This window comes from Alligator sinensis, unplaced genomic scaffold, assembly GCF_000455745.1.
Source record: "Alligator sinensis unplaced genomic scaffold, ASM45574v1 scaffold1090_1, whole genome shotgun sequence".
Taxonomy (NCBI): domain Eukaryota; kingdom Metazoa; phylum Chordata; order Crocodylia; family Alligatoridae; genus Alligator; species Alligator sinensis.
The window spans coordinates 247,703-274,100 of record NW_005843157.1 but is presented as its reverse complement, the minus strand read 5'-3'; the positions used below and the strand labels follow the sequence as shown (position 1 = coordinate 274,100).

Sequence of the window (26,398 nt, the reverse complement as noted above, 5' to 3'; positions counted from 1 at the left end):
TTCCTGCCCAGGGCAGGGGGTCGGACTTGATGATCTAATAGGTCCCTTCCAACCCTAATAACTATGAAACTATGAGGTGCTTGTCCAGTCTCCTCTTGAACACCTCCAGGGATGGTGACTGAACCATCTCTCCTGGGAACGTGTTCCAGATTCTAGATACTCTTACAGAAAAGAAGTTTTTCCTAACATCAAACCTACATTTTTCCTCAATTAGCTTGTGCTTATTGGTCCTTGTCCTCCCTGAGGGTGACTTTCTGAAGAGTTGCTTCCCTAGATCTTGGTGTTCACCCCTGACATATTTGTAGGCAGCTATCAAGTCACCTCTCAGTCTTCTCTTGCTCAGACTGAACAAACCCAGTTCCTGGGGTCTCTCCTCATAAGACCTATCTTCCAGGACCCTAATCATATGGGTGGCCCTTCTCTGCACCCTTTTGAGCTTATCCACATCCTTCTCGAAGTGTGGTGCCCAGAACTGGACACAGTACTCCAGCTGTGGCCTCACTGATGCTGAATAGAGGGGGAGGAGCACCTCTCTGGATCTATTTGCAACACACTGGCTGACACACACCAGAATCCTGCCCTGCTGGCAACTTCATCGCACTGTTGGCTCATATACATCCTGGTGGATTGTCACCCCCAGGTCCCTTTCAGATGCAATGCCAGCCAGTGGACCACCACCCATTGTATAGTTGTGGAGAAGGTTCTTCCTACCCAGATGAGAGACCCAGCACCTGTTCCTATTGAACCTCATCTGATTACGTTCAGCCTATAGGACCACCAGTCTGTTGAGGTCAATCTGGATCCTAACCCTCTCCTCAGATGTGGCCACATTTCCCCACAGCTTGATGTCATCCACAAGCTTAATCATTGTACTTTCCACCCTCTTATCCAAGTTATTGATAATGATGTTAAAAAGTATGGGCACAAGCACTGCTCATTGGGGGACACCACTGGAGATGGTCCTCCAGGATCAGGCCATCCCATCGATTACAAGTCTCTGGGATTGGCCTCTCAGCCAATTGCCAATTCACCTCACTGTAGACTAGACTAGGCCAGTATCCCCCAGCTTAATTGAAAGGATCTCATGGGAGATAGTATCAAGGCCTTGCTGAAGTCTAGGTAAATGATGTCTACCTCATATCACTTATCCAGCTGGTTAGTTAACTGGTCATAAAAGGACACCAGATTTGCTAGGCATGACCTACCCTTGGCAAAGCCATGCTGGTTGCTTCTTAATACCCCACCACTTACAAGCTTGTGGTTGATGGCCTCCCTGACAATTTTTTTTTCAAATATTTTTCCCAGGACCAAGGTTAGACTGACCAGTCTGTGGTTTGCAGAGTTGTCCCTCTTTCCTTTCTTAAAAATGGGTACCATGTTAGCCCTCTTCCAGTCATTCGGGACCACTCCCAAGTTCCACAACTCTTCAAACAGCTTTGCCAGAGACCCTGCTATGAGCTCAGCCAGTTCTTTCAGGACCTTTGGATGCAGGTCATCTGACCCGGCAGACCTGAACACATCCAAATGTTCTAGGAGTACCCTTATCTGTTCAGGACTGATTTCATGTGGACTGTTGTCTTTCCCATATTCCCTGGGCCTCTGGACAGGTGAGCAGCTCCCATTTGATTTCAGGAACACTGATGTGACGTAAGTATTTAGGAGCTCTGCCTTTTCGTGGGGATCAACTGTGGGTTGCCCCCCCCCTGGAATTTAGTAGGAGTTCCCACAGTGGAGCTTGATTTTTTTTTTCTTGCTCCATATGTACCTATAGAAGGACTTTTTGTTGTCCTCTATTTCGGTTGCCAGCTTGATCTCCATGCCTGCCTTGGCTTCCCACATCTGATACCTGCAGACCCTGGCCATATGATTGTACTCCTCTCTGAATGCTGAATCGTTTTTCCATTGCTTATATGCTTCTTTTTTCTTTTTCAAAATATCCTTGTTGAGCCAAAGGGGTCTCTTGGCCCCTTTCCTGCTTTTTGACCGTGTGGGGGTAGCCTCTTTTTGAGCAGTGAAAATTGCCCCCTTAAGGAAGCTTCGCCGATCCTGAACTTCCAAATCATTCAGTTGTTGGTCACGGAAGGCCCTTTTAACTAGTCTCCTGAGTTTACCAGAGTCTGCCCTTCTGAAGTCTAGGACTTCTGTTCTACTGGCTGAATTCTCAGAATAATAGAACTCAACTACCATATTGTTTCACAAATAATATGCCCCTGTATATAGTATATGCTTTGATTTTTCAGGGAAGCCTGTAGGAAAACCAAATACATTTTGATCAATGTAAGTTAGTGGTGACAGCTAGGGAGTTGAGCCCACTCCTGAGCCTACTGCCAGCCCCTTTACACTGGTTGGGCCTGCAGACTGACCTGGCATGCTGGGTCCAGGGGCGCATGTCCAGTCTGATTCTGCATGCTAGCTCATGAAGCACATGCCAGGTCAGACCCAGTGGGTCAAGTCTGGGACCACATGAAAAGTCTGGAGCTATGCCCTGGCTCCAGAGCCACATGCTGTGTCTGACCCTATGTGCTGCCATCTGGACTGTGCGCTAAGCCTGGGACCAACTGCTGAGTTCAGAGCCGCATGCCAGGTCTGACCACATGCATTGCCTCTAGTGTCATGCACTGAGCCCAGAACCGTGCGCCAAGTCTGGGTTGGATCCAGCACATGGCTCCAGAGCCAGCACATGGTCTCAGGCTCACTGCACAACCCCAGAGGCAGCATGTGGGAACAGACCCAGCACATAACTGTGGAGCCAGTACATGGGGTGAGAAATGGCAAGCCAGATCCAGGGCCATGTGCCAGGTCAGACCAACCCTGTGCGCTAGTCCAATCACGTGCACAATCAGGAAGTTGGGCTCCCTATGGGTCTGGAAATTTGGTGGCAGGGGATAGGATCAGAAACATCATTAGTTGCTGTGACTCCCAGAGCTTCAGCAATTAATGCTGTCACTGCTCTGGCTCTCCCTGCCCCCTCTACCAAATTTCTGGACATGTGGGGAATCCTTTTCTTCACATATAATATGCACCCTAATTTTCCCCAGCTGATATTGGTGGAAAAGATGAGGAGTGCCAAAATACAGTGCCCGTCAGCCATGTCTTATGCAAGCTGACAAATCCTAATATATTTGATCTGTCCTTTACAAAAGTCATGCCACACCCCTGTCCATCTTCGTTGCCCTTTTCTATATCTTTTCTAGTTCCATTCTATCCTTTTGGGGCCAGGGGAACCAGAACTATGTGCAGTATTCAAAGTCTAGGTGTACCAGAGACTTACACAGTGACACAATGACATTTTCTGTTTTGTTTTTAATTCCCGGCTCATCTGAGGTCAAAGTAATAAAACACAAGCCTATAGCAGGTGAAATTTATTATTATCATTATTTTATGGTACTCTGGAACCCTAATCACAGACAGATTCCATTGTTCCAGAACTGTAGATACACAGAACAAAAGCCCCTGAGCCAACTATTTTACCATTGAAGGGACAATAAATGGATATAACCTGACCAGTACAAGAGTATAAGGGAACAGCAAGATAATATTTGTCAACATGGCAAGCAGGCGTCTCAGCATTCCATCAGTCTAATCATTGCCAAGTATTCTTTGTGCATCACAGCAAAAAAAGTTTTAAGGAGGGTTTTAAAACATGGAGGCATTTTGGTGGATGAACTTCTCCCAAGCATGAGGGTAAGCATGCAACAAAGCACAAAGGTACTTATTCAAAAATGTAACTTGCAATGGGCGAAGGAGGTGGGCATTGTGGATGACAGTTCAAGAAAAGAGAGGCTATATAAAGTACTGTGAAAGTGAAGACAAATAGCTTATATTTGTTATGTTAGAGGAAAAACAGCCAAGTGGAGAAGGTCTCCACAGAGGGGCACGGTGGTCAAAATGATCGGCTGGAAAAATATCTTTGCAGCAGCATTCTAAGTGGACGGAAGCAGGGCATAACTGCATCGTTTGAAAATGTTGTTGGAGTAAGCCAGGTGCAAAGTGGCAAGCCCTCAGACAATAGTTTTAGCTTTGTGCATGGATTGGAAAGGCCATATTTTACCCAGAAACAGTCAGCAAGATTTAGAGAACTTGGATGCAGAAACCCACAGAAATGGCTGAATCAAAGATGGCATCCGGGTGATAGGGCTGCATAACAAGCAAGACAGTGTTTTGTACAGTGAGTGAAAGAGGGATGGCAGGAAAGAGGGAAAACTGGCTGGAAGGGAGTACTACAATTCTGCTTTAGCCATATCTTTATTGCTCCATGAAAATGCTCCCTAACAAAATCTAAAGTGCTGGAGAATGAGTGACCTCTAGTGCTAAACACACAGAAGTGTCAAATACTGGACTGTTCTACTCTGAGCTTTGGAAGGGTGGAGGAAGTGAAGGTATGTTGTGTTTTAAATGGAAGATGATCTTTAAGTATTCCTGAAACTGTGTACATAGCAGACCTGTGCAAAGAGTCAGCAGGTGGAAATGTGACCATCTGTTCCAGATTTTTATAGCAGTCACCCAGAATTTTCCAGGAAATGTTCAACCACATAATGGAGTCATCAAATTTGACTTGGATTAAAACCAACTACTGGATGAGATTAATGAGAATTTACAATACCCCAGAAAATAATTATTAATAATAATTCAAGGTGAATGGTGGAAAAGGAGTTTTGACAATTATTCACAAGTCAATAGTTTGCAGTTGCTCCTAGTAGTAACCAGTTAGACAATGCCTGGATAATACAAGAAAATTATCAGGGATTCAGGAAATTTCTTAACTGGTTAATTGAGACCTTCTCTGCTGCAGACTTACCTTGTGATCTTTAGGAAGACATTTACATCTAGATATCCAAAGGTATTTAGGCACCTAATCCCTATTGATTGGATCAGCCAAGTTGCTCCATTATCTTCCTTCAAAACCGTCCTTTAAGCATCCCTTTACTGTGATTTCTGTGAGAGTTAGGTGCATAAAAGCTTTAACGGTCTGGGCCTTCATCTTCCTATGCCCCAGTTCTCTATTCATAAAATGTTCCCTGATTTCATAATGGGTTGTGAGGACAAATACCATAATAAGGACAGTAAAGTACTCAGATCCTACAGTGACAGGGGGCCTATATGTAAGGCTATGATTTTGGCACAGGAATTTTTAATGAAGTCCGCATCAGAGTTGTAGAAAAAAAGAGCAATATTCACATCAAGGTTTCCAATCATGTTTGCAACATCTGACCAACTATGTCACTGGCTGTATTTCTCTACTGTGGTGCAATGCTTCATGGGGATTGCTAGCACTCCCTTTGGTAGCCCAACCTTACTGATTGATCTACACTTCCCATGAACAGCACAGTCTCATCTCTGATCGGATGGCATGGAACACTGTAAGAGTCAAAGCACTTATTCAGACCCATGGTTCCTGACATCTGTGACTGTCCCAACAAAATCATAACCTTATATACATGCACTTTTGATACAGACATAAAGACCTATATATCTGAACCTCCATCTACATGTTCACATTATCAATTTATCATGAATTAATTCATAATTTTTCATGATTTGTCATTTTCTATTTGTCTGCATAAATGTTTTTCACCCATCTCATCTGGAAGCAGAACCAATAATCACATAACAGAGAAAACTAATCAGGCTTCAGAAAGAGTTCCTAATCAAGGTAAGATTTCTAAAGGAATCTATAGGTTGAAACTTATTCATACAAACTATTTGTTAAATAGTTTTGAAAACTTAGTGCTTAGGGTTCAGAGAAGTGACTTACATTTATACTATGTGTGTCTAAACAAGACAATGCACAGTAGACTAATTCTATTGCGCATTAGCGTGCTACGGCAAAAAACATACTTACGCACTAAAGCACAGTAGACTTAGTCTTCTTCACATTAAGCATCACAGTAAGACTGTGTGCAGCTGATACTGTACATTAGCACTGGCTACTGTGCATTTATTTAGTATCTCATATTAGAAGTACTAAACTTAATCTGTGGTAGCAACAGTGCATTAATGCACATGTAGATGTACCCACTGAATATTATTCAGCTTGAGTAGTCTGATCTGCTCTAGTAATATTAATAAGCATTGCAATACAGATGCAGTGAAAACACTGAATGAGCTTTATTTCCCATGTAGCATCTCTGTCTTGTCTATGTCTCATCTGTCAGTCTAAATATTGCATTTTCCTAATTCAAATGTGAATGTTTCTCTGCACATGGAGTAGCCTGGACTAAGATAAACTGGAACTAGATGTACCTGAGTGTCCACACGCACAATAGCTACTTCACTATGCTGTTTCACTTAAATAAACAGCTGGTAGTTCTGCCCTGATCTGAATTACAAAGCACACTGAATTATGTTAAATTCATCCTTTTACCATTGCACAACATGGAGGCTGGCTATAAAGTCTCAAGAGGTTGGTTTTATTAACAAGATTACTAATCACCACAGAACATAAAGGCTTTCTCTCCAGTTCTCATTGTTCCTAATGTTCCTCTCATCAGATCGCTCTTGTCCCTTCTGACTAATGCATCATTGTTACCTCCCTTATAGCCAGGCTGAATTTACTGGATAAACCCCACCCAATGGAGCATCTTGCATCCATACTTTTCCAAAAGAGGCTACTGCATCTCAGTGCAGGGTTTCTGCACCTGCTATTAGAGTGCATCAAGAGCACAGCACTGTCAGCTTATTGTATGTGCAACCTATGGTGCTTGGTACTACAATAATAAGCATCTTACTGCTGTGGGTAATAAAAGCAATAAATAGTAACAATGGATATTAATAACTGGTTAATAATCCCAGCTCTCAGAGACTGATCAGGAGAGCTCTACAAAAATACTCTGTACTATAGCCTAACTGGAAATCAAGTTATTTTCATTCCTTGTTTATTACATTGGACAAAAACAGAAAAAATCAAACATGTGTCCTGTACCCAGCCAGTAGAGATCTAGATGTTTTCCCTGAATATTAATGTCTACATGTGCATTAATGCACTTTAGTCAATGCTCATTAAATCTAGTAGCTCCACTGTGCGGTACTAAGAAAATGCACGTTAACTAAAGAGCATGGTTTTTTAGTGATGTTTTAATGCTCATTAAATAGGTTAATGTACAGTAAAGTACACATGTAGATGTGCCCATTTTCTGCTGAATAAAGTCAGAAGTGATAGCATCATGGAAGATTTGGTTGTGAATTTTCTTTCTCAGCTGAGGCCTGTTGTTTTTCCTCTGGTATCGAGGCGAAGTCTGTGGCTCTGTGTCCAGCTTGGGCCACAGTGAACCTGCTCATGCGTAGGGCTTCCTCATACACTGGAGGGGTTTCTGATCCACAAAGGGGTGGTGCTCCTTGTACAGTGTTATGGGAGTGTGCCACGGCCAGTATCCTCCTGGCAGCAGGACCGAACACAGAGTGGAGAGCTAAAAGGGATGGGAACAATAATTAGTCTAAACCAGAAACCATCAACTTGTCAGAAGGCAAAGGAAAGTATACTTGCTGGTTCCAGCATGCAGGCTTGAGCAAGAGTTGAATCCAGCAGGTGCTGCCTTTGAGGTGGGGCAGCACCCGTGCAGCTAGTACCCCGCCCAGGTGGCCCCAGGGGCCACCACTGCCACAGAGGGAAGGACCAGGGCCTCCCCACAGTTCTGGGGCTGTGTGGCCTGGCACCAGCTCACCAGAGTCCGCCAGGAGAAAAAAAAAACAAAACATTGAGGGGTCTGATCCTTTTTTTTTTTTTTTTTGGTAGTGCCTTCCTTCCTCTCCTGCGGCTGGGCAGTGAGCTGCCGGTGGGCCCTTAGATGCAGGAGTTGAGGTAGATGTCATCTAATTGGATTTTAAGAAGGCTTTCGATAGCGTATCTCATCGTAGTCTCATAAGCAAACTGAGCGGCTGTGACATAGATGATTACACAGTCAGGTGGGTGGCAAATTGGCTTAAGGGGGTCACACCCAGAGAGTGGTGGTGGACTGGTTGGTATCGACCTGGAAAGATGTGGGCAGTGGGGTCCCCCAAGGCTCGGTCCTTGGACCTGTGCTACTCAATGTCTTTATCAGTGACTTGGATGAGGGCGTGAAAAGCACTCTGCCCAAACTGCGGATGACACAAAATTATGGGGTAAAGTAAACACACTAGTGGGAAGAGATTGAATCCAGGCAGACCTAGACAGGGTGGAAAAGTGGGCAGAAAAGAATAGGTTGCAGTTCAACAAAGACAAGTGCAAAGTGCTGCATCTAGGGAGAAGGAATCACCAACACACCTACAGGCTAGGGGATGACCTTCTCAGCAGCACAGCAGCAGAAAGGGATCTCAGAGTCATAGTTGACTCCAAAATGAATATGAGCCATCAATGTGATGAAGTAATCAGTAAAGTTAACTGCACTCTATCTTGCATTATCAGGTGCATCACAAACAGGTCCAGGGAAGTGATACTTCCCCCCTATGTGGCGTTGGTCAGGCTGCAGTTGGAGTACTGCATCCAGTTCTGGGTGCCACACTCCACGAGAGATGTGGACAACCTTGAGAGGGTCCAGAGGAGGGTCACTTGTATGGTTAGGGGCCTGCAGGTAAGGCCCTATGAGGAGAGACTGAGGGACCTGAATCTCCTCAGCCTCTGCAAGAGAAGGCAGAGCGGGGATCTTGTGACTGTTTACAAATTCATTGCAGGGGTAGGGGGTGGGGTGGCAGCAAGAAATAAGAGATGCTCTGTTTACCAGAGCACCCCTTGGAATAACCAGGAACAACAGCCACAAAGTGACAGAGAGCAGATTTAGGTTGAACATCAGGAAGAACTTCTTCACAGTCAGGGTTGCCAGAATCTGGAATGGGCTTCCAAGGGAGGTGGTGCTCTCTCCTACCCTGGGGGTCTTCAAGAGGAGACTGGACAAGCACCTGGCTGGGGTCATATGACCCCAGTGCTCTTTCCTGCCCTGGGCAGGGGGTCAGACTCAATGATCTATTGAGGTCCCTTCTGACCCTAACAACTATGAAACTAGGAAACTCTCCCCTGAGGCTGAGCTGAGGCAGCATCCACCTGCTAGCAGCCGGCCTGGGCAGCCCCAGGGTGAACTGCTGCCTTGGAAGGAAGGGCCGGGGGCTATGTAAAAGAAAAAAAAAAAAGGACTATGCCCCTTGCTGTAACAGTGATGGAAGCCCCTAAATGGAAACAGTGGGTTTTTAATCATTTCAGTTAAAACCCACCATTTCAATTTAGGCAACTAAACCCCCATCACATGTACAAGTGTCCCTAGATACCAAGTCCTCTCATTCCCCAGCACTAGATAATTTGCTGTATGTGGTGTGACATGGGGGTGAGGACCTTCCCATCATCACTCCACCAAGTGACATAATGAACCTACCCTCATCTGATGCCAGCCTTGCTCTCTAACCTGCCACTCCCCTATTCCCTCACCACACACAGAAAATATAAGACATGTGGGGCTAAAGAATGTGGCATATTTCAAGATATTATGGGTACTAGAACCTTTCAAAAAGTTTAATTCAAGGTCTCTCAGCCTTCCTTATAAGGAGCTTGGCTTTGGCAAGGTGACACTCACATGTAATTGTGCTCTGGAGGGTGTTGTCATGATCAAAGGCGATGACTGTAACCTCATACGGGTGAGGAACTGGTTCTTCTCCAGCCCTCCAACAGTTAAGGCAGCAGCACCTCACACAGGTTAAGACTATGCCACACAAGAGTAGAAGCCCACCAATAGCTACCGCCAGCCTATAAAGGGAGAGGGAACACAGTTACTACCACACATCTTAGTGCAGGCATTGAAGGAATTGTAATACATGATCCAACTGCAATTATTAAAATGTAAGGAGACAGTCCTTTAAAAAATGTCACCCCCCACCTGGCCATACCATAAAAACATTCTGTGCATGATGCATCTTATCTTTAATATATTTAATAGGAATATGTAACTGAGATGGAAAGAGACACTAAGGTATGTTCAAGATAATGTGGTAACACTAATGCAACCCAGGAAGAATGGAGAAATGCAATACAACTTTTATAACATTAGAGGGGACCGAGTGGAAGATTTGAGGTGTTAAATAATCTTAATTCTTGTGTTTGCTCAGTAACTAAAGTGACAGCTAAACCAGATATTTATGGAGGGATGCACACGCAAACTTACCAGATGTACCAGAGGTGGACCCAGTTAGTGGTTGAGCATCTGAGGAAAAGGAGCAATAAAAAGGTCATAACAGAAAAACCTGGAAGTTACAGATAGGGAAATCCATCTTTGTCTTCTCTACTGTCCCATGGCACTTCCCCTGTTCACTCCATCTGATGACTGCCTGTGGGCAAATCTGTGTCCCAAATTTTAAATTACTTATGTGAGGGTCTTCCACTACTCATACCAAGTAGAATATTCCAATAAATCTCTCTATTAAAGAGCTGGCCTGAAATCTTTGTCTTTGCTTGGCTTTGGCTCATTTGTTCCTTGTCCTTCTTCTCATGCACGTACCTCTATTTTGTTTACAACTTACAGTTACAGTTACTAATAGAGAGTTATAATTTCTAAAACTCTCTTCTCTTAATCTCTCTTCATAAATTAGGTCTTCCAACAGTGCTGTTTTGTTTTTTTCTCTGTATTTTTATCCCTCATGCACAATGTACATTACTTTACATATAGTTAGCTAAGCATCTGAGAAAAAATGTTTGCCCAAAATTTCATTAATAAAAATAAATTTTTCTTGGAAGCTTTAATATTTGCTTTGCATTCACTTTCTGTTAAGATTCTTGAAAATGTCCATATCATTTTTCCAAGAAATAGCAAATTTAAGTATATATTCATGTAGAAAACTTCCAATTTATAACTTTAATCAGGGCTACTTACAGCGTACACCTTAGGCAAATGCACATTAAGTTTGGGTGTACATAAAAGTACATGTAGACATGCCCGATAAGTGTTAAATTGATCCAGGTAGGAAGTAGAAGTACTACTTATGTAGGAAGCAGAAGCATGACTTATGTGTCCAATCAGATCTAGTCAGTATGTCTCAAGTTCATATTGCGGACAACTTAGAATGAATTGCTTATGAATCAGCTGCAGAACAAGATTTATTCCTAGGAATTTTTTGGCAAATAATTCAAATAAACTCCACGTTCTGTCTGCATTAGTTTCTTGTGGGAATCTGCACTATCACTATGGCAGCTCACTTGTAGTAGACTGTGGAAAATACCATCAGTGGAGTCTTCTCAAACCCATACTTATGCTGCCCTGTTTTGGAACCAATTCAGGATGTGCATATACTTACTGTTCAGTGTTCACACAGACCTCCTCACATTGTACTTGTGGAAACTACATGGAAAAAAAGCAAGCAGAGGCAATCAGTGTTAGTTGTCCTGATTCGGGCTCCCTGATGTCTTGGTATCATCTTATCTTTTATTTCTCCCCATACCGATCCTAAGCTCCAGCCTGGAAAGACTCACTTTTGAGACACCTTTTATTATCCCTCTCACTCACTCTACCATATTTGTATCTATTCCTCCGTCACGGTTTTACATCCCAGCTGTTGTTGCTTCCATTATAGATCCCAAATTCTCTTCTTTTTTCTCTGTGTAAATTATCACCCACTTTCTACAGTCTGAGTTACACATCTGAATTCCCTTCCACTGTCAAATACTGAGCCATCAGCATCATGCTTATTACAGCTCTGAATTTTCCTCTGCCTCTTGGGAACCTGCAGTTAGTCACCTTTACTTTCTATCATTCCTCACTTTAGTTCTGTTCCACTTATTCTCTTGCTTCACGTATCTACATTTATTTTCTATGTCTTCCCCATTACAGCTTTGAATGACCTTCTGTCTTGTATGGACACTTCCATATATTCCCACCACTTTGAAACAACAGGGAAAATGTTATTTCACATCAGCTTTTGACACCTTATAAATGTACTGAGGTAATACCATAACCAGATGTTATACTTGACAAAAGAGGAACTTGTGATGCGACTCACCCACAAGAGACTTGCCAGGGTAAAGAAGGTCACGGCCAGGCTATGGGCCCCCATGAGGAATTAGAGAGGTCTCTGCTTTCACATGCAACCCACAGTCCGTCCTTCTTTCCTATGTTTAGTGCATCCTCACCAATCCTCAATTCAGGGAAGGGAATAGGGGTGATCCCCTTTCTCTTTATTCCACCTCTTGCTGAAGCCCAGGTCTTCTTCCTTTCTCTCACACTGTTCTGGCTGTTTCTTTCTCTGTTTCTCTCCACTTGTGTTTGTTCATCTCTTTGTGTTTGTTTCTTTATGTTACTCTCTTTCTTCCTCTTCTAAAGGGAACTCAGATACTATTCAATCACTGCAGGAGGACCACTGAAGATACCAGTAACTAATTTTTTTTTATTTCCAATTGATCTGGTCCATGGAGTCAAAGAAAAAAAAATACAACCCTGGTCTTGAGAGAACTTCTCTTCTATGGGGAAAAAACTTCTCTAATCTCATTCATTCCCAATTACCATTCTCTCCACCCCCTTCCCCAGGGAAAATGGTGCAGGTTGAAGGTCAGGCTGTTGACCCATCCCTTTACCCAAGACAATATTCCTCTCTCTCCTCCCACATGCAGACCCCCTCCTGCCCCACTTACATTGTTATACTTTTGCTGATCTGGCATGTTGAGTTTAACCAGAAGTTCAGGTTCAGAATAGAGGGGATATTCACTGTACCTGGGAAGCTCCTCCTGTGCAGAGTGGGCAGGCATGGGAGAAGTACTGGAACACATTTCTAATACAGTGTCCATTACTCCTCCATTGGTGCCTTTTCAATTTTGGGCCTCTGTTGATGCATCTCCAACCTGCCCTCCAATCCCTCCATCTGGTATTGTAATCTGGGCTCCCCACACAGCTCTGCTGATGCTCCTCAGTCCTTCCCTGAAACCCCTTGCTCCCCACCCAGTTCTTCCAATGCCCTTCAACCACTTATATTTTTTTGTAACAGAATGTGTTGCTGCTTCTCCTACTATATTTATTGCTATTCTCCCTCAAGCTCTTCAGTTTAACAGACTTCGTTTAATGCCCTCTTATTTTCCCCCTCTTGTATAATCACTTTGAATTTCTATTACATCCCTGCTCACAAGTAGCCACTGAGTGATTACATGTATGTAATTAGGTTTGCTTTCTCTGTTTCCAATTCTGAAATAGGAAAATGCTCCCTAGTAATGTGTTACCATTTGTGCCCTGCAACCACCCAGGACTGGTATAGAAAAATGTTGTTGGGGAAGGGTGACGAGGAAGTGAACAGTGCAGTGATGAGGGAGACTTGCTACTTCATGTTATGATCACGTTGTATCCACATTAGGCGAGTGAATCATTAGCTCCAGTCATGCCTATTATACCCACAGAGCAGAACAAATGGATTCGGGAACATAACACACTCATTCCCTCAAACAGAGGTTAAGAAACCATCTACCAACCCAATTATAAAAACGTTTATATGAGCATGAGTGAGCAACTTGCAAAATAGCATTGGGGTGTTCTTTTTAGGTTATCTATCTATCTATCTATCTATCTATCTATCTATCTAATCATTCTTGTACATAAGCCAGTTTCTGAACCTGGAGTGTATTTTGAGTAATGGTGGTGGGCCCCAAGGGACTTGTTGTCCACCTGTACATTGTTCCACTTTCTTGTTCTCACCTTTCCTTTCTTTCCCTTTTAAATCTCCCAATATATGACAAAAGCTTGAAAAGAAAAGATAGCATACACACATACATGTCAGCTCAGCAGCTTTCTTATTAAATGCAACATTTAGAACTGATATGGCTCAATACAAAATAACAAAAGAAACAAGTGCAAATTATCTGTGTGGGCTCAACCTAGCTGCAATGTAAAAACTCAGCCTAATTTAACAACTTACAATTAACACAAGTAGAGCTAGGAGGGGGTAGGGGTGGTAGGAGGAGGGGACCTTGTCATTGAATTTACAAAGGATTCATGCCAACCCTAAATACATGATCATTTCTTGTTAAAAAAATCAATGTAATCTTCCTGCTGTGTTTAATCTTGCAGCTGTCAAATACTAAGATGGTGCAAATTAGCATAACTTCTTTGAAGTCAACTTGACCTACTGATTAACACTGGCAAAGAATCTGGTTGGTCATGTATCATCAAGTACAGAAGCCCAAACCTTTCCAGATTTGTTTTTACGTTTGATAGTTATTGACAACATACTGTCAGTCAGACTTTAACTTTCAGTGAGAAGAGAATTTCAATTTTAGAATTATCAGATTTGGAGAAATAGCATGTTAAGTGATAAAAGTTTCTCTAATGAGAGAACAACTCTGGCATCTGAAACAGCAGCCTTCAGAGATTATTCATGCTGGCTCGACACTGTATTCTAAACTGCTTTAATTTCTGTGGTGTGTCTGACAATATTGTGGCAATAGAACTTTAATTCAAATATAGCCTTGTTAGTCCACTAAACAGTTATAGAAGAATTCCCTTCACATCAATGTAATACTTTTCCTCATTATCAAGTAGTTTTATTGTTCTTTGATTTATTTGATCCCAAAGTGAATTTTCTCTCACCAAATGTTCTTCTCTTTAAAGGTTTACGATTATAAGCTTGTGAGAACAGACGTACAAAATTGCTTAAACACACCATTGTCTTTCAAATATGTTCTTCTGTTTTGCTGAAGATTTCAACGGTCCACAGATTTATACATATCCACCCTTGGGCTCTGCATACAGCATAGTTGGTAGGTGTAGATAAAGAGGAGTTCCTTATTTACAAGGTCTGCTTATGGATATGTGCACACTGCATGTGTAAAAACATGTATAGACTACACACATCTTCTTTCTTGAGCTAGCCCAATCTCACCTGGGAGCACATCTACTTGTAGATTTGAGAAGAAAATTAGCTGTACAACTCTTAGTTGATGGAAACTTCTAAGTTATTCATGCCTTATCACAATTCTGAGGACTGTTTTGATAAGACCAGCCTCATCACACAGCTGATATTTTCCCTTGCGTATTCAGAAACACAGAAGAAAAGAACTTGGGTTTCACAAGAATTTCATTTTTTTCCCCTGCAACTACATATGGAGTAGACCCACAGTCTATGTACCGCATAAAAGGGCTAACTCCCTGCCACCGCAGAGGAAAAGCATTGTTGGTGCCCTTGTCTCTCCTAGTCTTTCCCTCAGGCATATTCTAGTGTTTTTTTTATAAAGTGCTTTGTAGTTGCAGTGTGCAAGAGGGGTCAGAGTGGATGTATTTGTGAATTCCTTTGGACAACTGGTTCCTGTAAAGGTTGCATACTGGACTTAATGGCCCATGAAGCCCCTTCCAGTTCTACATTGCTCTGCTTTTAAAATTAACTTGGCTCTTTACTGAGACAACTAAAACATAGATGCGCCAGCTCTAGCTTGCATTTTTGCCATGTCTACATAGACTAGCTTTCTGGTGCCTCATCCAAACTCTTCTCTCTTGCAGTCTGTGCTACACCATCCAAGTTCCATGGGGGTTGCTACACAAACCTCAGAGGATTTGATCGGGACTTAATAAGATGGAGTCCTGTTGTAACTAACTGTGGCACCTGCTTGGGGATTACTGGGTTTTACACTGCTGCATGGTGCAGTCTTTGTGTACATTTTGTTCCACAGAAGGATATAAGTAAGGAATTGTCTGGAACTGGGCACAAAATGTGCTGTCTCCTTCTCCTAGACTTCGGACAGTAAAACTTGATGAATGTTCATCTTTTGCATGACCTCAGGTAACCTCAAATGCCTTACACATTATTTTCAGCTATAGTAATCCTCTCACAGGAGAACGGAGCCTCTGACTTCTCATGCCCTCTGCCTAGTGATGCTGTGGAGGCAAGACTGGAGCCATCTCCAGAACAGCAGTCAAAACTGCCCAGTACTAGCCTGTTGCCCACTATACCAATGGCTGGTGAGAATGCTGCAGAGTTTGGGTTTTTGTCCCCTGTGGCCACATCCACATGAGCAGGGGCATGCATTTGCAGCAGCACAAACAAAGCCGCTAGTTTGTGCTGCAGTGCCCCTGCTCATGCAGTTTGCAGTGGGACACATTGTCCCACTGCTTCATGTACTGCAGAGGCGGGGGCTGGCTGGGCAAAGTGTGTCTCAGTGTAGTGCTAGTCAGTAGCCAGCCCGGGAGTGCCATATGGAGAGGGAGGAGCAGGCAGCCCAGGGTTTCCTGCTGCCTTGTCTCTGTGCTGTGGAGTCCCTGCACTGAGGCACCCTGTGTGCCAGCCAGCCGCACCCCAGCTATCTGGAGTGCACCAGGTTGTGAGACAGGAGAGCAGGCAGCCCTGGGCTGGCTGCTCCCTTGTCTCTGCATGCCTCACTGCGAGGACTCCATGGCCCTAGGCTGCCTGCTCCCCCATCTCCACGTTTGCCCTGGTATACTGCACTTCGGCATGCTTTGCATGGGGTTTTTTTTTTAGGATTTTTTTTTTTTTTGCTACTAAGAAATCCCAGTAGCAAATTTAGCCCCAGCACTGCACATTAGCAGCACGGGACATGGTTTAACATGCAACACGTGCAGTTTGTGGTACCGCAAGGAGGTTTGCGGCACCACAAACCGCACATGCCTGCCCATCTGGATCCGGTCTGTGAGTCAATGTTCTGGGCTGCCAGGCATGACAGACAAGCTCAAGTCCTTTTCCTGACCTCCGGCTAGCAAGGGTTCAGAGTCTGATGGGGCTTAAATTCCCCCATCTGCTGATCTACTTTAATTTATCTGTAAGCCAAGAAGAGCCAGTTTCAGTTCCCACTAGTGGTCTCCCACCCCCGGAAGCAGCAGCCTTGCAAGGGTTAGGCATGATAAAAAGACAACGATTCCATAACCCATGCTAGCTGCGCTTCTGCTTAGGCAGAAGATGATACACATATAACCCTGTCAATCTATTTTAAAAGTTCTCACAGGATATAAAACAAAACACTCCAAGGCCTCAGAATTTTTGTGTCATAAAACTCTCAGGCATGAACCAAAGTCTCCATTTGACTCTATGTGAATCACTTGCTAATGACAGCAGCTGCTTGAATGATCACAGCTCGAACTACATCTCTGTCTGGTTCTCCCTGTGCATGCTCAGCCCTAACTTTGATTTGTATCAGAACTTTGCAAGAAATGGCAGAAGAAGTGACATATGCAGACCTGAGGTTTATGACACTGGAGCAGCCCAGGAAGCAGGAGCTTCATGGAGCCAACACAAAAGGTAGCAGGGTGGGGTAGATCTTTTCATGGCGAGTGTTCATGCTTAGAATTTTTCCTGTTTGTGCCATGGGTAGGACCTCACCTAAAATGCTACAATTAGTTTTGCAGAGGCCTGAATCTCCCATCAAACAAACAATCATACAAATAAAAAAATTAAAGGGAGATTAAACAAAAAGCGCAAAATGGTTAAGAGACTGGAGGGCTGGAATTTTTAGGAAAAAACCGAGCTAAGCCTCATATTATCATCTGTTTCACACACTTGCAATCCTACTGCAGTCACAGATATTGAAGTAATTAGAATTATCTGTGGCATAAACCTGACTAGAGTGGGTCTAAGTGTGTTTCTCTGAGCTAAAAAAATAATGACAAAGGAATATGTCTCCTCTGTATATTTGCTAGAGTGTGTAAACACCAACGACAAGAAAGAACTGTTCATGCAAGGAAAGTGAGATACTTAGGGATAACAGGGCTCAGCTAAATTTAAGGGGAATATTTTCAGGCTAGGTTGGCATCAGCTCCCCCAGCTCTCACAATGACAGAAGTCCCATCTGGACTGGACCAAAGCACCTGAGTATACACCGCAGGGAAAAATTCTACATTATCTCCAAGGGATGGAATAGCTAGCTAGACCTTTCTACCTCTAACTTCAGTGAGGCTGTAAAGCTAATGTTGTGTAACTTTACAACAGCCATAGGTCTAGACCAGAGGTGGGCAAAATATGGCTCACAGATCAGATCTGGTCCACTGAAGAATTTTGTCCAGCCTACACTGGGTCCCTCAGTCCCGCCCAACTCAGGCACAGGGGGCAGCCTGGGCCATGGTGCATGTGGGTAGTTGCACCACCCCAAGGTATGCAGCAGGGCTGGGGCAGTGCAGCAACTGGACTTGCTTACCAGCAGCCCTGGTGGTGGCAGCGGTGGCTCCTTCTGGCTGCCACTGCTGCTAGACCCATCAAGTCCACTCCACACCCACTGCAAGGGGTGGGACCCACACAGCAGGGCACGTTGGTGGGCAAATGGAGTGGGGCTGTGGACAGGTGGGGAGTGGTGTTCAGGAGTGCGATGGGCAGACAAGACCAGGATCATGGGGCAGGATCATGGGGCGGTGACAGTGCAGAGCCACTGCTAGGGCCAAGGCAGAGCTGTGATTCATTGCCTGCACAGCCCTGTGAAGGGCATAGGTTTCCAGGCAGAGGTATTTGGGGAGCAGATCGTGGCTCTGCCCTAGGCCCCAGCCCCATTCTGCCACCACCCCAAGATCCTGGCCCTGGCCCTGGATACAGCTCCCTGCCTGCCTGTGGCCCCATCCTCTCCACCTGGCAGCTCACCCTGCCTGCATGGGTCCCGGCTGGTCACCATGGGGTGGTGACAGTGTGGGGCTGGGGTCCAGGGAAGAGCTGCAATCTGCTGCCTGCCCACCTCTGCTCGCAGAACTGACATCCATCACAAGGGCATGCGGGGAGTAGATCACAGCTCTGCCTTGGGCCACGGACCTGCACTGTTACCTTCCAATGATCCCAGGGCCTCCATGGAGACAGTACCCACATGGACAGTTGTGTGGCCAGGTTGATGGGGAGCTGCGTCCAGGGCCAGGTCCAGGGTCTTGGTGTGGTGACAACGTGAGGCCAGAGTCTGGGGCCGAGCTGCGATCTGCTCCCCATATGCCCCTGCCCACAGAACCTGTGCCCATTGCAGGGGTGTGCAGGCAGCAGATTATGGCTCTACCCCAGACCCTGGCCCATACTGTCACCACGCCATCATCACAATCCTAGCTCTGGCCCTGCCTGCCTGTCCCACTCCTGGATGTTGTTCCCCACCTACCCACAGCCCCATCCTAGCCACCCAGCCGAGCACAGAGCAGAGCCACTTGAGGAGTTCTGGTGAGCTGTTGTACAGGGCAGGTGGGCAGGTGCTGACCCAGCCCACAATATCTCACCAAAACTCCCTGGATGGTCCATGGCCCCAAATAATTGCCCACCCCTGGTCTAGGCTATTCCATATTCTATAGTGCATTTGTGATTTTTGAAGCACTTGGAAACTGTTCAGCATAGAAGTGCTAGCAAAACAAAGAACTGGTATATTAAGCATATAAATGGGTCTTAATTTAGCACACTGAATTCCATGGGGAGACTTCTCTGTCATTACCACTTCTTAGGATGGATTAGGGGGATTGGGTGAGGCAGGGGGCATCTGATGGAGGGATTGGGGGCAAGCAGGATCTGTAGGAGGATCAGGAAGATTGGGGAGGAGGCAGCATCTGCAAGGGGGATCAAGGGGGCCAAGTGAGGTACATGGGGGTTTGGTGGAGGGTTTAGCAGGATCAGGGGAGTCCATGTGGGGGGGAGGGGCTCTCTCCCCCACCCCACAGGACCTGGGGCTTTTTTTAGCCCTTCCCACCCCATTCCAATAAGCCTACCCTATCATCCTTCCTTCCTTTCTCTCCACCAGGACTTACTTTCTTGGCTCCCAGCATCTGCAAATGCTAATAAAACTGGCACTGCAAGCAACTCATGGGATGGAAGGCTTGGTGGGGGGCAGAGGGAGAACTGTCTGGTCCTGGGGTATAGGTTGTTCATCTGGGTGTGAGGTGAGGGGCCAGAGTGCTAAAAGTAGCCTGGTGCCAGGGGGCAGGTAGGAAAAGTACAGCCCTGGTGCTGTGGCTGGGGCTAGCAGCTGAGCTTTCCTAGTCCTGGGGCTACGCTGGGAACTGTACAGAAGTTTTGGACAGTTAGATCAGTCTAAAAATGTCCAGCACAATCTAAATTAGACTGCCTTGGGGGTAGGGTTAATTTAGATTGGGTCAGCCATTTTTAGACTAATCTACACTTCCTGGAACTTCTATATAGTTCACATTTAGATCAATTTAACTAGGGATCTAAGTGTAAGGACTGCACCTAGACAAACTAGGTTAGATCAAGTGGCCATGTTAAATGTGATCTAACCTCCCCTTAACCTCCCCAAATACCTTTATCTACCCTCTGTCTACTAATGGAGGGTGGTGCTGTCACTATGTAACAAAATTGTGATGGCAGCTTCAGTAAAATATTCCTATGAAATTAACTGAAATCCCAACACTCATTTAATATAGTTTGAGGATCACTGCATAGCCATTAGATTAGAACAACTTTCAGCAGAAAACTGAAAGAATCCATATTTTTGTCTATGACCTTCTTTCTTATTTATTTCAGATGCTCCAACTCCATCTCCTTATTGGCGAATTGTGGCAGTGATCCTTGGGATCTTTTGCTTGGGTTTCATGGCAACAGCTGGTGTCTTAGTTGTCAAGTGTAAGTATTAGCAGGAAGTTTTAATATTAATAATATAAAAATGTTCGGAATAAGCTGAACAAGGAAGATTTAACTTTAAGGGTGAGGGAAGCTCAAAATTATTCCTTGCCGTGTGACCTTGGGCAATCACTTGATCTTTCTTCCTCAGTTTCCCTGTATTTGATCACAGGCCATGCCTAGTCAGCTCAAACCCATGTGGCTTAATTCTTCTACATTTCTGAAGAGTGAAGCAATTTCAGGGGGAATAATAGGCGACTTTCTTGATGACAGAATTCAAAATATATGCAGTCGTGTGTGATATAGTTCACTTGAATATTAAATAGAACAATTTCATTCTAGTTGTATTGTGAATTGAAGTTACTCAGGTGTCCCACCTAATGAGTGAAAGAGAAGTGCAAGAAAACCTCACACAGCAGCTGGAGCTTCTGCAAGCCCAGAACTTAAATCTATCAGAGACTCTAGAACAACTAGCAAGCTCGAGAGGTAAGTTGTGGGGGGAAGTACTTGCTGTTAGAGCTGGGCAGGAGGTGATTTTGTTGTCTTTTGAGAGGTTTCAAGAGCTTGATTTTTTTTTTCCTGTCTTAACCTGAGATGAAAAGCATAAAACTCTCAAAACTACCTGGGAACTGATTATTTGAGGAAAAAATCTTGGATAGCCTCAATTAAAATGTTTCATTTTTCATTTTGACTTATTTTCATAACTTTTAAATATGCAAATTAATTTAAATTTTGGGAAAAGGGCATTTTAAACCAAAAATGAAGCTTGTCATTTAAGAATGTCAAAAGTGGGATGTATTAACAATGCCAACATTTTCCCTCTCACCCCCCTTCAAAAATGTTTTATTTTGGGCAATTCATTGAAACTCAATCTTGCCATGAACAGTTTCAGTTCAGCTTTTTTAACTCCAAAATACCCATTTTAGTGGAAAATTCCCAAATGGGTCCATAGGTGAATGGTAGGGGGTGCATGTCCCCCCCCCCCCGATGGGGCTGGTGCACCCCCTGATGGCCAATACTGATGGTGTTGGTAGGGCTGGTGCCCCCCTCCCCTCCCCCCGACAGGGCCGCTGCCGTCGGTAGCTTCTGGGGATGCCCCCCCAGATTCAGAAGGCACCAGTCACTCATGAATGGGTCTAACTATTGATGACTGTTTTGTTTCCTTAAGGCTGTTTCATTCTAATATGTTGCAGTTACAAGACCCATCATCCCTTAAAAAGGAGTGATTTTTATTGATAACAATGTGTACAAACTCTCTTCTATTCAGTCACCCATGATAGTTTCTTACTACTATTGTGTGTGTGAATAAAGCTGCACTAAAGGGGAGCTTCCTGTAAATAAAATACATATTTTTTATCAGAAAACAGAAAATGTTAACATCATCAGCACTGCTGTGAACATGATCAGAACTATTCAATTCTTTAAAAAAAAACCCAAAACTTTAAACCAAAGATTCTTCTTTCCATCATCTGATCAAGATCTGGACTTCTAGTGCAGGAATATCTGAGTTTGCAAAAATTGTTATGCTACGCATAAATCATCCATACAGTAAAACAAGAGCAGTGTAGATTGAGAACTTAAGTGGGGAACAAAGCAAGTTGGAACAAAAATCTCCCTGACAGAGCATTATGGTTATTTCCTTGGGTAGCCGCATTCAAACTGCACTGAAAGAAAACCAGCTGATTCTAGATGCATAAAGCAGCACAATGCAGCATATCAAAGGACTAAATATAGCCCACAGTTGTATCCTAATTGCCATCTGGCCTGAGCAGACCAGAATATAAACTGACCAAGTTAGGCTGTGATCTACAAAGGAAAAGAAAAACAAAACAAAAAGCCTCTCCCCTCCACACTGCCCCCATTTAGAGCTTTTGTGTTCTAAAAAGTCTGGATTTCTATTAAAAAGAGTTACTGTCTGCAGTTGTTTCTCTTCTTCCTGTTTCTGTTTAATATGGTATTACTAGCTCCATGGACACAGGGACGATCAGATAAAAAATATAAACTTTATTTATTCTTCTAGACTTCACTATTGACCCAGGGTCTTATGATGCTTGGGTATAGCAAGTCAGCGGAATGACATGTCAGTAAAAAAAATAGCTAGAGAGCCAGGTCTTTTTCTTAAGGAGCACCTATCTTCACTTTGTCCTGCTTTACATCTTGTTATCTACACCTGTACTAAATAATGCAAATTAGGTCTAAGATGTTATCAGTGGCACAGCTGTAATGTGTGAGTGTGAGTGAGAGAGAAAGTAAGTAAGTAAGTAAGTATGTATGTATACATACAGCAGGGAAGAATAAGCCCCAATTCTTTCAGCAAGACATTAAAACAAATTAATGGAGATGTTCACATAGTAAATAGAATTCCCTAAGTTGGCTATTAATTCACACCAATAACCTAGTGAACAGAGACCAATGTTCCAAAGACTTGTGTCTCAGCAGCAGACTTCTTTCATATCCCTTTTCCAATCACTTATGCCAGTGAAAGGTACAGAGGTGGTCAGCTATAGTTTCATAGTTTTATAGTTGGTAGGGTCGAAAGGGACCTGGGCAGATCATCAAGTCTGACCCCCTGCCATGGGCAGGAAAGAATGCTGGGGTCAAACAACCCTGGCTAGGTGATTATCTAGCCCCTGGGATCTCCTAATTTTTTTCATATTTGAAGGATAAATTTGTGGAGACTCTACTAGTTCCTTGCCACTAGCCTTGAAGATTTCAGCAGGCATGCTATCTGGTCCAGTAACCTTTTTGTTCTTGGTTTCCCTGATGGCATGCCAGACTTCTTCTAGGTTAGGATGTTTGGTGAGGGATCCCTTTTCAGGGTGTTGGAAATGGACTTGATGGTGGGATGGGAAGAGGGATGTGGATAACTTTGAGAGGGTCAGTCTGAAGTCAGGGAAGAGGTAGGGAAGGGTGGTCCCTTTGAGATTAACTGGATCAGACAGTCACAAGCTTTCTGCATATACAAAATTGAGAGGAAAGAAAGGCTGGATTCATTCCCTTGTTCACAGAGGAACAGACAGTGTTTCTGCCCTCTGTCCAGGGTCATTTTGTTGCTGGAAATGTTGATGCAAATGAGATATCCAGTTTCTTCTTTCTTGTACATGTTGAAGGTTTCATAACATTATTTGTGAGGGCAGAGGTTAAAGCCCTAAAGGTTCTGGCCAGGTTCCAAATGGATTTTATTATTATAATAATTATTATAATAATAATTATTATTATTTTACTTTTATTTTTGTTTGAAAGTGCTGAATCAGTTGGGTTTAGCAAGCCTTTGATAAATTTGTGAACTTAACTACAACCAAACTATGGAATAACCATTGCTACCCCATAATGCAGTCTGTGGAGTGTTTTTATAATCTTTCAGGGGAAAAAGATATAGAAAAATGCTGTTTTTGATAAACATGGTGACATGCTGTTCTGTTCTCAAGGACATACATGTACTCCTTGCCCTGAAAACTGGCTACAGCATGGAGAGAATTGTTACTACTATTTTGCTGAATGGAAAACTTGGCAAGAAAGTGAAGCTCTTTGCTCTTCTCTGGATTCTAGATTCCTTAAGATAGAGAGCAAGAAAGAGCTGGTAAAGATTTATTTTTAATTTCTCTTATCTGGTGTATAATTTGTATTGTTCATCTAAGGGAGAAATCCTGAATGGTGCTTGATATATATGAACAATGAGCCAGATCCTCAGATGAATTAAATCAAGGTCCTTCTTCCTTAGTCTGATTGCCTGTCTCAAGACTTCATTGAATATGAAGACTAAGATGGTTTGGTTTGTTATTCTGTCTCTTGTCCCATGAGATCCGAACGTCTGCCCATCTCCTTTCCTGACTCCTACAATATTGAGCAGGCAAATCTTTCTTTAACTGACTGAATAGGTAAAATGAAATGTCCTCTCAGATCTTATGAGCAATTAGTTCAAACTCTGGAGCTTATGATTTTTGTGTCTTATTCTTATTTTGACTTTCATTACTGTAAGAATACCATGTGCTGCTTATTTAAGACCTTGGTACATGCCACAAAATTTGCTTTTAAAGTGGCTTAAATGCCTTTTTGCACTGCTTAAATGGTGTTGCTGTTTGCATGCTCAGCACCGTATGCCGCTTTTAAATAACTTTGGTACGTAGCAAGTTAAAACACCTCCGAGGTGTTTTAGTTTGCTACCTAGCAAACTGCAACAGTGCAGGAGGTGCTGGAAGCTGACATGCTCAGGGCCCCGCACAGCTCAGGGACTGTGGGACCTGGCAGAAGCCTGTGCAGGAAGACTCTACTGAAGGAAAAAAGAGTGGCAAGCCTGATCTTTTTTCTTTTTTTCCTCCCTGGAGCCTGCCTGCCTGCCTGAGCTGTGCGGGGGCCCAGTACTTCCCTCCAGCAGCTCGCCCCACCCCCCTCTCCTCCTCCCCCCCCCCCCCCCCCCCCCCTGCCGCTGAAGAGGCAGGTGAGGATTGGGCCACCACCCTTGTGTACACACCACAGGGGTTTCGTTTGGTTTAATTCTCCCTAAATTGAAACAGTGTTTTTAAAAACCTACCATTTCAGTTTAGGGAGAACTAAACCAAATTAAACCCCCATGGTGTGTCCACACAGCCTTAAAGAGTTAAAACCTTTTAGTTCCCCCTCTGATGGTGTGTCCCCATTAGTGGAAATGTGCATCCCCTGGGGACAAGTAGCCACGGTACATATTTGTGCTGCTAGTCGTCCCCAGGGAATGCCCCTGCATGTGTGCTCTGGCATGCAGCAAGTTGACCTGGGTGGGGTAGGAGAGGCTGGAGCCAGCACCTGAATGACCCCAGCTACCTTACCTGGGGTCCTGGGGCCCACCCAAGGCTCCATCAGTAGTGATCTGGGTGCAGGGACCCTGGCTGGCAGCCAGAACGTGGCTCTGGCCAGCAAGCCTCCAGTTTCAGGTGGTGCATGCTGCCACCACATGCACCACCCCACTTTAATCTGGTGGGTTCTTGTTTTTCGACACAAGGATTTCCCGGTGTCAAAAAACCTGCCATGCTGCACATTAGCAGCACAGCAAATGCCTACATGTGCAGCATGTGCAGTTTGCAGCACTGCAGATAGGTCTGCAGTGCTGCAAAGCACATGTGTACCCTCATTTGGGCATGCCCTCAGTAGTGGATTTTGAGGGAGAGAATTTCTTCCAGACCTATTAGCCAATTCTGTGAAGCACTGATCAACCTCAGTTCCTCCCAATGTACCCAACAGCAGTTGATGACACTCAGCATCTCATTCTTTTTGGCTTATAAAATCTTAATAATTACCAGGACTCAAAAGACTTATCTAGGTTTCCTTGCAAAACAAAATGTGTTATAAGTGGCAGATACCAGTCTCTTTTTCTGTTTCTAGCTATCTCTCCCCCTCTCTAACTATGAACAGCTTCCAAGTCATGATGACATTCAAAACTCTGCTTGTCTTTCCATACAGGATTTTGTAATGAAATCAGCACAGTTATACAGTTCCAATTCTTTCTGGATTGGTTTATCTCATAATGGAGCTGGCCAACCATGGTTATGGGAGGATGGCACACCTTTTTCCAGTGACCTGTAAGTCTGCACTACATCTAAAAACAATGGAGTTTTGGGCATATGTATTACATAAACTGTAATTTGAGGTATGAAGCAAGAAGTGATACTTTATCAAGAAATCACCCACTCATCCAGCTGATCCCACTCTCCTTTTGTTAGCTCATGTACTCATGTATTACTTGCATACCTGACAAGTACAGATGGATAGTTATCGGACAGCTGACTTATCTGTTATTTAAGGTGGTGGCAGGGTTGGAATTAATAATGCTGATCTGTGATTTTTACAACCTGAATCGGGCTGCAGCTGGATGGAAACTCTGATTTTCTGTTCTAGATTTCACATCCCAGAAGCTAGCTTCACTTCTTCCCTGATCTGTGTGTGGATCCAAGGTACAAATGTTAACACT

The 26,398-nt window shown here is 44.0% G+C and overlaps 2 protein-coding genes across 4 annotated transcripts; one reads left to right on the top strand and one right to left on the bottom strand.

The window, feature by feature from the left end:
• Window positions 1-7,055: 7,055 nt before the first annotated feature.
• Window positions 7,056-13,163, bottom strand: TMEM52B (transmembrane protein 52B). 3 transcript variants are annotated; one of them, XM_025194087.1, is made up of 6 exons: window positions 12,660-13,163; window positions 11,953-12,351; window positions 11,251-11,294; window positions 10,125-10,163; window positions 9,540-9,709; window positions 7,056-7,406 (listed from the first exon to the last, which is right to left on the bottom strand). In XM_025194087.1, the coding sequence occupies exons 2-6, from the start codon at window positions 12,004-12,006 to the stop codon at window positions 7,162-7,164; spliced, it is 552 nt and encodes a 183-aa protein (XP_025049872.1). In that variant the 5' UTR covers window positions 12,007-12,351; window positions 12,660-13,163; the 3' UTR covers window positions 7,056-7,161. The 3 variants fall into 3 exon arrangements, with proteins under 3 accessions (XP_025049872.1, XP_025049873.1, XP_025049871.1); XM_025194088.1 differs by lacking the exons at window positions 11,953-12,351; window positions 12,660-13,163 and adding an exon at window positions 12,581-12,650; XM_025194086.1 differs by lacking the exon at window positions 12,660-13,163 and having other exon boundaries at window positions 11,953-12,551.
• A 3,837-nt stretch (window positions 13,164-17,000) lies between these two features.
• On the top strand, window positions 17,001-26,043 carry LOC102383508 (oxidized low-density lipoprotein receptor 1-like). Its single transcript, XM_025194085.1, has 4 exons — window positions 17,001-17,175; window positions 20,362-20,460; window positions 20,818-20,943; window positions 25,891-26,043. The coding sequence occupies exons 1-4, from the start codon at window positions 17,001-17,003 to the stop codon at window positions 25,953-25,955; spliced, it is 465 nt and encodes a 154-aa protein (XP_025049870.1). The 3' UTR covers window positions 25,956-26,043.
• The last annotated feature ends 355 nt before the right edge of the window (window positions 26,044-26,398 follow it).